Source organism: Gekko japonicus, unplaced genomic scaffold (genome assembly GCF_001447785.1).
Source record: "Gekko japonicus isolate JY-2015 unplaced genomic scaffold, Gekko_japonicus_V1.1 scaffold82, whole genome shotgun sequence".
Classification (NCBI taxonomy): domain Eukaryota; kingdom Metazoa; phylum Chordata; class Lepidosauria; order Squamata; family Gekkonidae; genus Gekko; species Gekko japonicus.
Window position 1 is genome coordinate 1,510,743 of NW_015174846.1, and position 10,886 is coordinate 1,521,628.

At 46.1% G+C, this 10,886-nt stretch overlaps 1 protein-coding gene across 1 annotated transcript; it reads left to right on the top strand.

The window, feature by feature from the left end:
- The first annotated feature begins 1,385 nt into the window (after positions 1–1,385).
- Positions 1,386–9,828, top strand: SEPP1 (selenoprotein P, plasma, 1). Its single transcript, XM_015424483.1, has 5 exons — positions 1,386–1,518; positions 2,957–3,172; positions 5,704–5,916; positions 7,148–7,265; positions 9,401–9,828. The coding sequence occupies exons 2-5, from the start codon at positions 2,970–2,972 to the stop codon at positions 9,653–9,655; spliced, it is 789 nt and encodes a 262-aa protein (XP_015279969.1). The 5' UTR covers positions 1,386–1,518; positions 2,957–2,969; the 3' UTR covers positions 9,656–9,828.
- Positions 9,829–10,886: the final 1,058 nt, after the last annotated feature.

Consider the following 10,886-nt stretch of genomic DNA (forward strand, 5'->3'; position numbering starts at 1 on the left):
TTGGAACCGACTGGACAGACGGTCGTTTTGAGATCAGCATAGCAGAGGTACTTGTGGTCGGTGCCGAGATGGTTGAAGGAGGGCCAACATTTGGCTGTGACGGGTTGAGGCGCGAGCACGCTTTCTCCCACAGAGCAGCCTCGGCTTTTGCCTTAGCAGTGAATTTTGGCAAACCCTGCTGGGCCCCACTGTGGCTCTCCCCTAAACAGACAAAGCTCATGCTCATCACTGCGTGTCATCTTAAGACCACATTTCTTACATTTACATTTCTTACGTTTCTTAAACAAAGGTTTAGATGCCATCTCGGATGATCAAACACCAGCTAGGCAGAGATATTAACCTGAGGGGGAACAGTGGTGACTTTAAACTAATAATATTATTTCTTCTGAATACCAGTAGATGATCTTGAGGAGAAACAGTAGATGATCTTGAGGAGAAACAGTTTTAACAGTGAGAGTAGAGAAGATTCCTCTCACACGGTGGTGAAGAAAGAACTAAGCGAATGGGGTGGTGCAGTCCTTCTGAGATATGGGTGAGGCACATGTAAGGAAAGGGCATGTGCAGTACTCAGTACTGGAAAATTCTTAGCTAGAGAAGAGTTCTCTGCTGGTGGCCTGTGCAAGCGCAGTCCCAATTTGGGGCTGCACAGCAACAGGGGACCATTCCTATGCAAAAGCAGCCCTAGTGCTCCCCAAAAGACTTGTTTCTGAGTTTGTTTTATTACACCAACTTGCAAGTGGGGCTTAGGTCAGGGAACACTCCTCCATACCAACAAATCCCTGCACAGAAAAATCTTTAAAAAAAAAAGAAAGAAAGTGGGTCCATGCCTTGTTGAGTTTCTATGTGAAAGGTGTTTTTATATGGAGGAGCTTTCGATCATGTGAGCCCCCCCACCTGGAGTGCAAAGCGGTGCATGCCAGAAACAAACCTGCCACTACTTTGCAAATGGAAAACTTTTGAGTACTTTTTGATGTAGTCTTCCAATCAATTTCCAAGCGCACTGATGTCACTGAAAAACCAGCTGTCGGGTAGCGAAACAACCGCTCGGGAAGCTCAAAGCAAGAGCTAAAAGACAGAGCAAAACAACCCGCTGGTACAGCAGCTCCTTCTCCCCCTCTTTTGTTGAAAGAAAACGTTTTTCTGAATGGCGGCCCTTCCCACTCCCCCCCTCCTCTTCTGCCTATACCAGTAACTAGGGGAGGAGGTCGCAAACTGCCTCCTCCCAGACCCCGAGAGCTCTTGCAAAAGACCCTTTCGCCGTCGCCCCTCCCAGCTAGTTAATGAAAACAAAAAACTGGGTTGGTTTAGCTCCGAGGCTTGTGATTCGCTTGCCAAGAGATTGCCAAAGTCCCTTGAACTTTGAACTCGCAGCTGACTGCGGCGATAAACAAGCGAAGTATAAATACCAGAGCTCTGGAACTGGCTGTGGCTGTTATCTTTTTTCCCCCTTCGCCGTCTTGTACGAGCCAAGTTGCTGAGAGCCGCCAAGCAGAGGAAGGGGCGGGAGCGCGGGCTCGGGTAAGTCTCTGGTTTCCTTGCGAAGTTTGGCTCGCCGGTTTTGGTGCAAAACTGGCGGCTCAGAGGTCGATAAGAGTTTTGGAAGAGAAGTTTGCAGAGAGAGGCGGCGTGCAGAGAAGTTGGCTTCAACTTTTGCATGCACCCCACTCCCACCCCACCCGCCTGTCGGGTGGGTCTCCGCTGTACCTTCACACGCCAGCGCCCTGCTGATTGCCACGTGTTGATTCGTGGACTAATCGAGAAATTACTGATAATGATAGATTTTTTTATGCGTGCGCAAAGGACGCGCACATAGGAGCGAGCGGGACCGCCAAGTGTTGTATTCTCGGGTTAGCTTCCTCAGGCTAGAGAAGGGCGATGCAGCTGGCGGATGAAAGTTGGATTCCAGTAGTTCGTGGCATATGTGTGGCAAGTCGTGTTCTCTTTTTAATGTGTTTTGAACGGTGCCTTCTGGTTGGGGCGGGGGGGAGGCGGTATATAACGTTAATCTTTATAATAAATCAGTGTGTCTGTTCTATTTATGTGTGATCGAGCTGTTTGGCAGATGTTAGGGGCCAGACGGTGTTCTTGGGTTCTGGAGAGGCAAGAAAATAGGACGGATCCGGCCAGTTTTTCTCACTGGGCGTCGCCGAGTTCTCCGTGTTGCAGCGTCCCAGTCCCTTTTGTCCCCACAGGTCCCGTGATCCCCAGCATTGTTTTTGATTGAAGGGACGCCACCGTCCCGTTTTCGCCTGCCGAAAAGCTGTCTGGGTGCAACCCCGTTGCTTCGCGTTTCCAGCTTGTCTCCCCCACCCCCCTCAATTTATGACTGAAAGGCTAGTTGCCAGAAAAAGGTGGAGAGAGGACGAAAAATCGGAGAAAAGATGCTCTTCGTTTAATAATAGAAATGGATTTTAAAATCTGTAGGCATATTTAGGAACTCCTCTTTGCTTTCCAGTTATCTGAAGAGTTGTAGGCAGGGGCTCAGCAGGAACAAAGACTGCAATCCTATACCTGTTTACTCTGTCGTGAGTCCTCATAACACCATGGGGATTTCAAGCCCACATGCTTTGTCTTGTGGTATGCACATCGGCCACAAGTGCTAGGTAGTGTCATTCTGCTGATTCGAATGACCAAAGAACCTGAAATCTGTTCCAAGTGGTGGCGGTGGGGACAACGACTGTATGTTTGAAAGAACTATATTTACAAACGGGGAATGCTTAAATGTTCTGTCTTCTTAATGCTTAGTTTTATCAAATGCAAAGTAGTTAGCTTTTGGTTTGTTGCTTAACAAAGAATTGAGGGGATGTCCTGAAAAACCGTCTTGGAACAAAGTTCTTTGGAGAGTTCGGTGCCCTCGCTGTTCTTGGAATGCTTGCCATGGGCAAAGAGCGTGATCACCTGTCAGGTTCCAGATTCCTAGGCTGTTACCATAACTTTGTTTTGCTTTGCTTTGCAGCCAAAGCCCAGCCATGTGGGTTGGGCTGGGCCTTGCCCTGGCTCTCTGTCTCCTCCCAGGAGGAGGGACGGAGAGCCAGGGCTCCAGCCCCCGTTGTAAAGAACCTCCAGAATGGCACATCCGGGAGGAAAACCCGATGCTGGACTCCAGAGGTTCTGTAACAGTCGTGGCTCTTCTCCAAGCTAGCTGATATTTGTGCCTGCTCCAGGCTTCCAGGTGAGGACGGCTTGTTGCATTTTCAGATTGCATTTTGAGGCAGAACAGAGGAAGTTTTGCTTAGGGCTGTAGACATGGTTCAGTGGCCAACCATCTGCTTTAGGTGCAGGGCTCAGGTTCCACCCGTGCATCTCTGGTTAAAAAGACTGGGGAAGTAGGTAATGTGCAAGACCTGAGGCCATAGAGGACTGCTGCCAGTCAGAGTCGACTGTACTGACTTTGATTGACCAAAGGTTAGACTCTGTATAGGGCAGCTTCGTGTGTTTTGACAAATAAGACGCTTGAATAAGACAGAGTTGGTTAAATAAAAAATATTTCAGGTTTCTGGAACTTTACCAGATTTAATGGGGCCTTAACTTGTATGGTGCTCTTAAACTGGCGCAGAACGCAGCAGCCAGGCTGCTGATGGGCCTCTCCAGGTGGGAGCACATCCAGCCTGTGCTGAAGTCATTGCACTGGCTTCCAGTAGTGTTCCGGATTCACTTCAAGGTGCTGGTTTTGACCTTTAAAGCCCTAAATGGCCAGGGGCCTGCCTAGCTGAGGGACCGCCTTTTCCCGTATGTTCCCCCATGAGCACTGCGGTCTGGAACACAACACCGCCTCCCCCCCCCCGGGCCTAGGGACGCCAGGTTGGTGGTAACTAGGGCCAGGGCGTTCTCCCTGGTGGTGCCAATGCTGCGGAACGAGCTCCCCGATGAGCTCTACGGGACCTCCAGCAGTTCAGTAGAGCAGTAAAAACGGAGCTGTTCCGCCAAGCGTTCCAATAAAAACTGATTGCTCCGGTGGGGCCGCACTAGTACTTTATTACAGGATGCCGCTGTATTTATTTATGTAGCCTAACTGTATGTAGTGAAATTGTATGAATTGTATTTTATTTTGTATTTGCTGGTTTTAGACTGTTGGTTTTAAATTGTTTGTAAGCCGCCCTAAGCCGCTGCTGCGGGAGGGCGGGGTAGAAATTTAATAAATAAATAAAAATATTACAGTTGTAAAGTAATTTTTGGCTCAGAAAGTGACATTGCTGGTTTCACAGCTTGGATCCTATAGCGCCGTTTGAAACCACAAAGCTCTTCCTCAAATCGGCCTTAGGCCAGTCCCATGGTGCTATATACCATGTCAGGGAAAATAAAGGGCAGATAACAAGCTATGATGAGACTGTGCGAGTCCATGTACCATTACCAGCTGGGGAGGATGACCTTCTAAACAGTAACTTGAGAATGGCCATCCATTTGCCCTTTGTCATTTTTGGTGACTGTGCACAAATCACCTGAGGGGTGGGGGTGGGAAAAGTCATGTTGCAGCCCAAGCCTGCTTTCTGGAAGCAGGGAATAGCCTGTTATTGCCAGGTTCTCTTCTGCTTTTGCTGTCTCACCAGCTGCAGGTGTACACAGCTTGTAGCCTGCACAAAAGTTGCAGCTGGAGGGAAAAAATGACATATTCCCCCCCCCCCCAGCACTATACTAATGCTTGCAAATTTGTGCCTGTCAGAGCCTTGTTAGAATAACATGCAGAAAAGTCTTTAGAATGACGCATAATTCTAACTTCAGTTCCACAAACGATGGAGTAATTCAATTCAACAGTTTTTGAAGAAATCTCTTATAGTATTTCAGCCAAGACAGACCATGTTGGCCTGATATGACACCAAAATCCTGTTCAGCATTGGTATTAATTATAACATCTGACTAAAGATTCTGTTTCCTAATCAAATCAGAAAATGAAATAATATTTGAAGCCACTTCCAAAGATGCAGATTTTGGTATATAAGCCAGACAGTCATGACTGAACAATTTCAGACAAGGCTGTGGAAGACAATTCACCACGAATACATTGCTGACTGTTGGGGCAGATGAGAAACCTGTACGTGTTTCAGCCAGTGTAGTGGTTAGATTGCTGGAATAGCAACTGGGAGACAACAGGCTCACATGCCCACTCTGCCATGGAAGCCTGCTGGGTATTGTATTTGGATTCGGGAAATATTTGGGAATCCTGAATATATTCGGGTGCATTATACCCTATGGGACCGTTATAGTCAATGGCAAATCTCCTAGGGTATATGTAGTCGTCTTGGAGTGAGGGGGTTTGAGGTAGAGGCGTCAAATTTGCCGTGTAGCTACTAGAGCCTCTCCCGAAAAGGACCCCCAGGTTTCAAAAATATTGGACCTGGGTGTCCAATTCTATGGGCATCCAATCCCATCCTCCATTGTTTCCAATGGGGGGAAATAGCTAGGCTTTTATTTGGGATTCTCTGTACAGTGGCCAAATCAGATCAGAGAATCTGATTCAGTTTAATACCCGAACAATACTGATAAGGCATTATTTGGTTACTTATTCGGCTTGGTATATACCGAATGCACACCCTTAGTATGAAATGCTCACTTTTATTTATTTATTTATTTGATTTTTATCCCGCCCTCCCGCCGAAGCAGCTAAGGGCGGCTTACAACAGTAAAACCAATAAACACATCTAAACCAGTCTATAACAACACAATAAAATCGCAGTTTACACACTTTTCTTCATTATGTTCCATTAGGCTGGAAGACCTGCGACTGAAGCTGGAAAATGATGGATTTACCAATATCTCCTTTGTGGTAGTCAACCACCAAGGGCCCAGTTCCCAGAAAAAGTATCCCCATCTGAGAGAGAAGGTTTCAGAGAACATTCCTGTGTACCAGCAGGGAGAGACCCAGCCTGATGTTTGGACTATTCTAAATGGAAAGAAGGATGACTTCCTGATCTATGACAGGTCTGACTATAAAGGGGAAAGTGAGGAAATCTCAACTCAGATAGGGCACTATTAAGGGGTTTGAAGCGTGTGACCTTACAAGAGGGGGTGGTCCCCATTTTGTGCTACATGTCAACCTCTTGTTCTTGGTAACCCTTCATTATATTGATGACTTTGTCATAGTTTTCCCTAAGGTGGTATGCCCGGGTCTGGCCTTTACCAAATCAGACCGGGTAGAGCCTCAAATGCTGCTATATGTTAAAAAAACAACAACCCTGGACATAATAAATTAGATATGAGGGAGAAAGGCTGTAGCCTATCCTTTCCCTGACACGCTACATTTCTGTGTATGAGTTCCCTGTTTATGGAGAGAGACTCAGTCATGCAGCCTGACGTGGTACAGCCCTGACTAATCACTGACATAATCATAGTGAGAATGAGGACTATGCCTTATTTATTTGTATTTGTGTTATCTATTGTCCGCCTTTCTCACTGGGACTCGAGGAGGATTATGCAGAGTAAGTCAATACAATCAACAGAATGGGACATTCAGTAAAGAGCTCCCTGGACTGTACAGACACAGAAAAAGAGAGGGTGCCTCTGTTTTAGCAGCACCGTAACAATCAAAAGGTGTTTTCTCTCCCTCTTCCAAACAGCAGAACTTATAAGCACTCAATGACGATAATGGGCAATAGGTACATGGCAGTCTAAAGGAAGCATTTCTTTACTCAATTAGTAATTAAATTGTGACATTCACTGGAGGTAGTGATGGCCATGAGCATAAATGGCTTTAAAAGGGGGCTAGACATTGATGGAGGGGAGGTCCATTGATGGCTACTAGCCATGGTGACTAAAAGGGACCTCTGTATTCCGTAAACCTTTGAAACTCAGTGCCTGGGAGACAACATCCAGAAGAAGGCTTTGGCTTCTGTGCCCTGTTTGTGGGCCCTCCAGAGTAACTGGTTGGCCACTGTGTGAAGCGGGATGCCAGACTAGATAGACCACTGGTCTGATGCAGCAGGGCTTTGCTTATGCAAGGAGACAGTGGCCAGAGTTGCTATTGCAAACAGCTACTGCAAATATCCTTTCTGTGAAGGTTTGTCACATACGGTTGGTGCAGGAATGAAAGGGCTGGCAGGAACTCTTGGGGATCATAACGGCATAGGTCATCCAGAGAACATATTTATTTTTCAGTTCGATAAAACTGTGCATAAAGACTGCATTGATAATGAGACTTGGTTCTCTTTCTTAGGTGTGGCCGTCTTGTGTATCATCTTAGTTTGCCTTACTCCTTTCTGACTTTCCCATATGTGGAAGAAGCCATTCAGGTTACATACTGTGAATCAACATGTGGAAACTGTTCTTACATGGTATGACTTCACTTTATAGCAGTGGTTCTCATCCTGTGAGTTGGGACCTAAGAGTGGGTTGCAACTGTCTTGGGAGTTGGGTCATGAGGCCAAGGGGGGGGGGGGGGGGGGGGGGGGGAGAGGAGCTGGGACATGAAGCTTCTGGGAGGCTCTGTTGGATGTTTGGTTTTGTCTCTGCATCGTATGTGAAATGGCTGTGAAATAAAGCCTCTTGCACCACCATATATTTATAAATAAGTTAGTTCACTGTTAACTGATGGAAAAAAGTAGCATCAAGTGACTTTACAAGTCGATCCGAAAGCTACGGCACGTTTAGAAGGAGTCTTGCTTCCAAATGCTTGTGAACCATTGCTTTATATTGTACTCTAGACACATTTTTTTTTAAATCTACAAGAATGAAATCTGTTAAGGAATGGTTACAGAAATTCCTCAAGAAATATGTTGAAAAAAATCTTTGATTCTAATTGCAACTGTCCATTGAATGGCCGCTTTGCTATCAGACTTCTTTTGCATGTAGCTCCGTGATCCTTTTTAACTGACTTTTTTAGTTATACAATACACCCACTGGCTTTAATTTTGAGGGGGAGGTGGGAAGTGTTATATCCTTTCTTGTCGCACTTTCCCATTTAAAAAAAAGTTCTCCTGAGCAATGTTCCCTCTAAACTGAGTTAGGGTGAGCTAACTCAGTTTTTTAGCCTCCAGCTCACACATTTTTATCTTAGCTCAGGAAGGATGGCTCCAGAGCAAACTAGTTTATGCAGTAGCCAAATTGCGTGATCACAACTTTAATGCCAGTAGCTCACAAAGTAGAATTTTTGCTCACAAGACTTCACAGCTTAGAGGGAACATTGCTCCTGAGTGATTCTGGCCCTGCTGCAGAAAAATTGCAGATACATATAATGTGTAATTCTGTTCTTAGACACTAGGGGGTGGGCTGCACTTGGTAAGCTTGTTTTTAACTCCCTGCCCCCTGCTGGTTTTAATGGAATATAAGATCATTCCAAAATATATAGGTACTGACATCAAGATGCTTTGTCCAGACTACCCTAGTGCCTGGAATCTTCTCAGTCCCATATTTTTTTTGTGGCGCTAAGAAGCTGCTCTGTCAACATCAACCTGATTTGGTGCCAAATTTATCAAGTTGCATTTTGGACATGCCTGCTTGTTTGATGTAGCTGATTTCTTCTATAATGTGGCCAGAGGTCATTTCGGGGGGGATCGCAGTTCCCCCGGGTGAGGTATGGGGGGCGGGGCACATGACGAAGCCCCGCCCCCTGCTTCCGGCCGCCCCGCTTCCGGCCCTCATTCAGCCAGGAGGAGGCAGGAGAAGAGGGAGGGTAAGTTGCTTCCTCCCTGCCTCTCCCCACCCCTGCCTGCCTGGGGCCAGGGAGGGCCTTCACGGGGCTTCCTTGCACTCCCGCCGGCCTTGCAGGTCCACCACCAGGCCCCTCATGGGGCTCGGCAGTGGAGCTGCAAGGCCGGCGGCGGCCGGGACCGGTGGGGGCGGGGCGTGTGGCCTTGTGACACACTTCCGGTGATGTCAGGGGGTGTGGCATATGCTAATGAGTTATGCTAATGAGTTCCCCTAGCTCTTTTTCTACGAAACGACCCCTGAATGTGGCAAAACTCCTATGTGTTCAGGAATGCACTTTCTGTAATTCTGTTTCCCAGGCAAAATAAGTTTGGGGACGCCAGTGTTCTGAACTGGAGATTGCATGGAAGCCGCTTGAGTTCCTTAGAATATCCAAATACACATGTGAAAAAATTGATTTTCTGTGTGTTTATAGACTGACTTTCAACCATAATTCCCATAGCTTGCAATCGAAAATGAAAACAAACTTTCCAGAGAAAAGATCTTTGTTTTACTGTGGAGTAATTTCAGGAATTATTGGGGTTGAGGAAGATAGAAGAAAATGATTCTATACTTTGGCAGCTTTCAAAAAGATTGCCTAGATTTGCCACTTTGGTAACTTTTGTCTTAGAGAAAAATTAAGTATCTTACAATTGCAATATTTATTTTAAATTTAATTTAATTTTTTGACAACTGAACATAGAAATTGACTGAGATTTTGGTTATTAGCTGGAAACAAATCTATTGATGAAACTAATGTGTTGCCTGAAATCATTCCTTCTAGACCCCGGAGATAGAAGAAAGATGTAGCAACCTAACGAAAGTACCCACAGCATCTACCGAGGGAGCACCTCCTCGCCCAAGACATCATGAGCACCATCACAGACACGGGGACCTGCTTTTTGAAAATCAAAAGCAACATGGCACTGGCCATGCCCACAAACATCAGTCCCATCAGGTCCGACAGCACAGGGTTAGCACAGGTCAGGCAGGTAGCTTGGAAGTAGCTGCAGCTGCCCCACAAGCGATACGTCTCTGACGAAAAGGGAATGCCAGCTGCAACCGGCAGTTGAGCTGATCCTGGCTGCAGGAGACAGGACCTGCTTCAGGTAGCTGATGCTGACACTGCCGACACCTGTTGTTTGCGGATCTGGCTAGCACAGCCTCCTGATACTGTCGTGGTGAGCTCCCATCTTCCTGCAGGTGACAGGGTCAGCTGTTGGCAGAGAACGTCCTTGAGTCTTGACAGTGACGACTGCCTACAGCTGCTTGACAGTCACAAGCAGAGAGCGAGCCTGTCCTGTCTGATGTCTGACTTTGAGATGAAAGGGCAGGAAGCTGAGCCTGACGAGCCATCTAAACATCTTTAGCACTAGGGAAGATCACACCCTTTTACAGAATGCATTCCATAACAATGCAGTTGTCGGTACCACCAGATTTGCGTTTCATCAAGACAGCACAACAGTGTGTCTTATTTGAATAGTGATCTTCCTGTGAAGGAACCATTATGTGACTGTTCAAAAGAGAGTCAGCTATGCAGCTCCATCCCACAAATCAGTCAAGTCAGCATGCTTGGATTTCAGCCATATACTTTTGGTGGAAGCTGAGGTCTGCTGATTTGCTGATTTGTACTGATTCTGCAAAAATCAGCCGGTGTTGCTTTTGGAAAACACCCTCATAATGGTACGCTTTCCCCCCAGTGCTGGCTCAGTTGTTTGTAGTATTTTGGTGGCTTGTCTTTCTTGTTTCCTTTTCTACCATTCTGTTTGTATGCATGAAGGCAGAAGCAGAAACTATGACCTAGGGGCTTCTGTTTGATGTCTTACAACCAAGAACAGAAGAGGACAAGGAAAGATATGTTTACCACTTTTTGAAAACTATAGTATATTGTCTTTTTTTCTTATGAGAAAAATTAAGAAAATACATACAAATCGGGCTCCCCCCACTAAAAAAGAGCCACAATGTTAAAAAAACCAAACACATTAGTGGTATTCCAAAGAATATATTATCATCCTAAGAGGGATTCTACTGGAATCTGTCGCTCCAAGACAACAGGTTTTGTACATATATATAAGGATAAACGGTGCCATCCTAAGCAGAGTGACACCCTTCTAAATCCATTGAAGTCATTGGGCTTCTGTAACTCTGCATAGGACTGCACTGGATGTCTTGTAGTATGTTAACTAGCCCAGTTCCCTGCCTGTGTGCAGAAAGTAACCATGTTTCTAAAATTGCTTACTCACAAGCAGCCCCACTGAAGCTAAGTATCC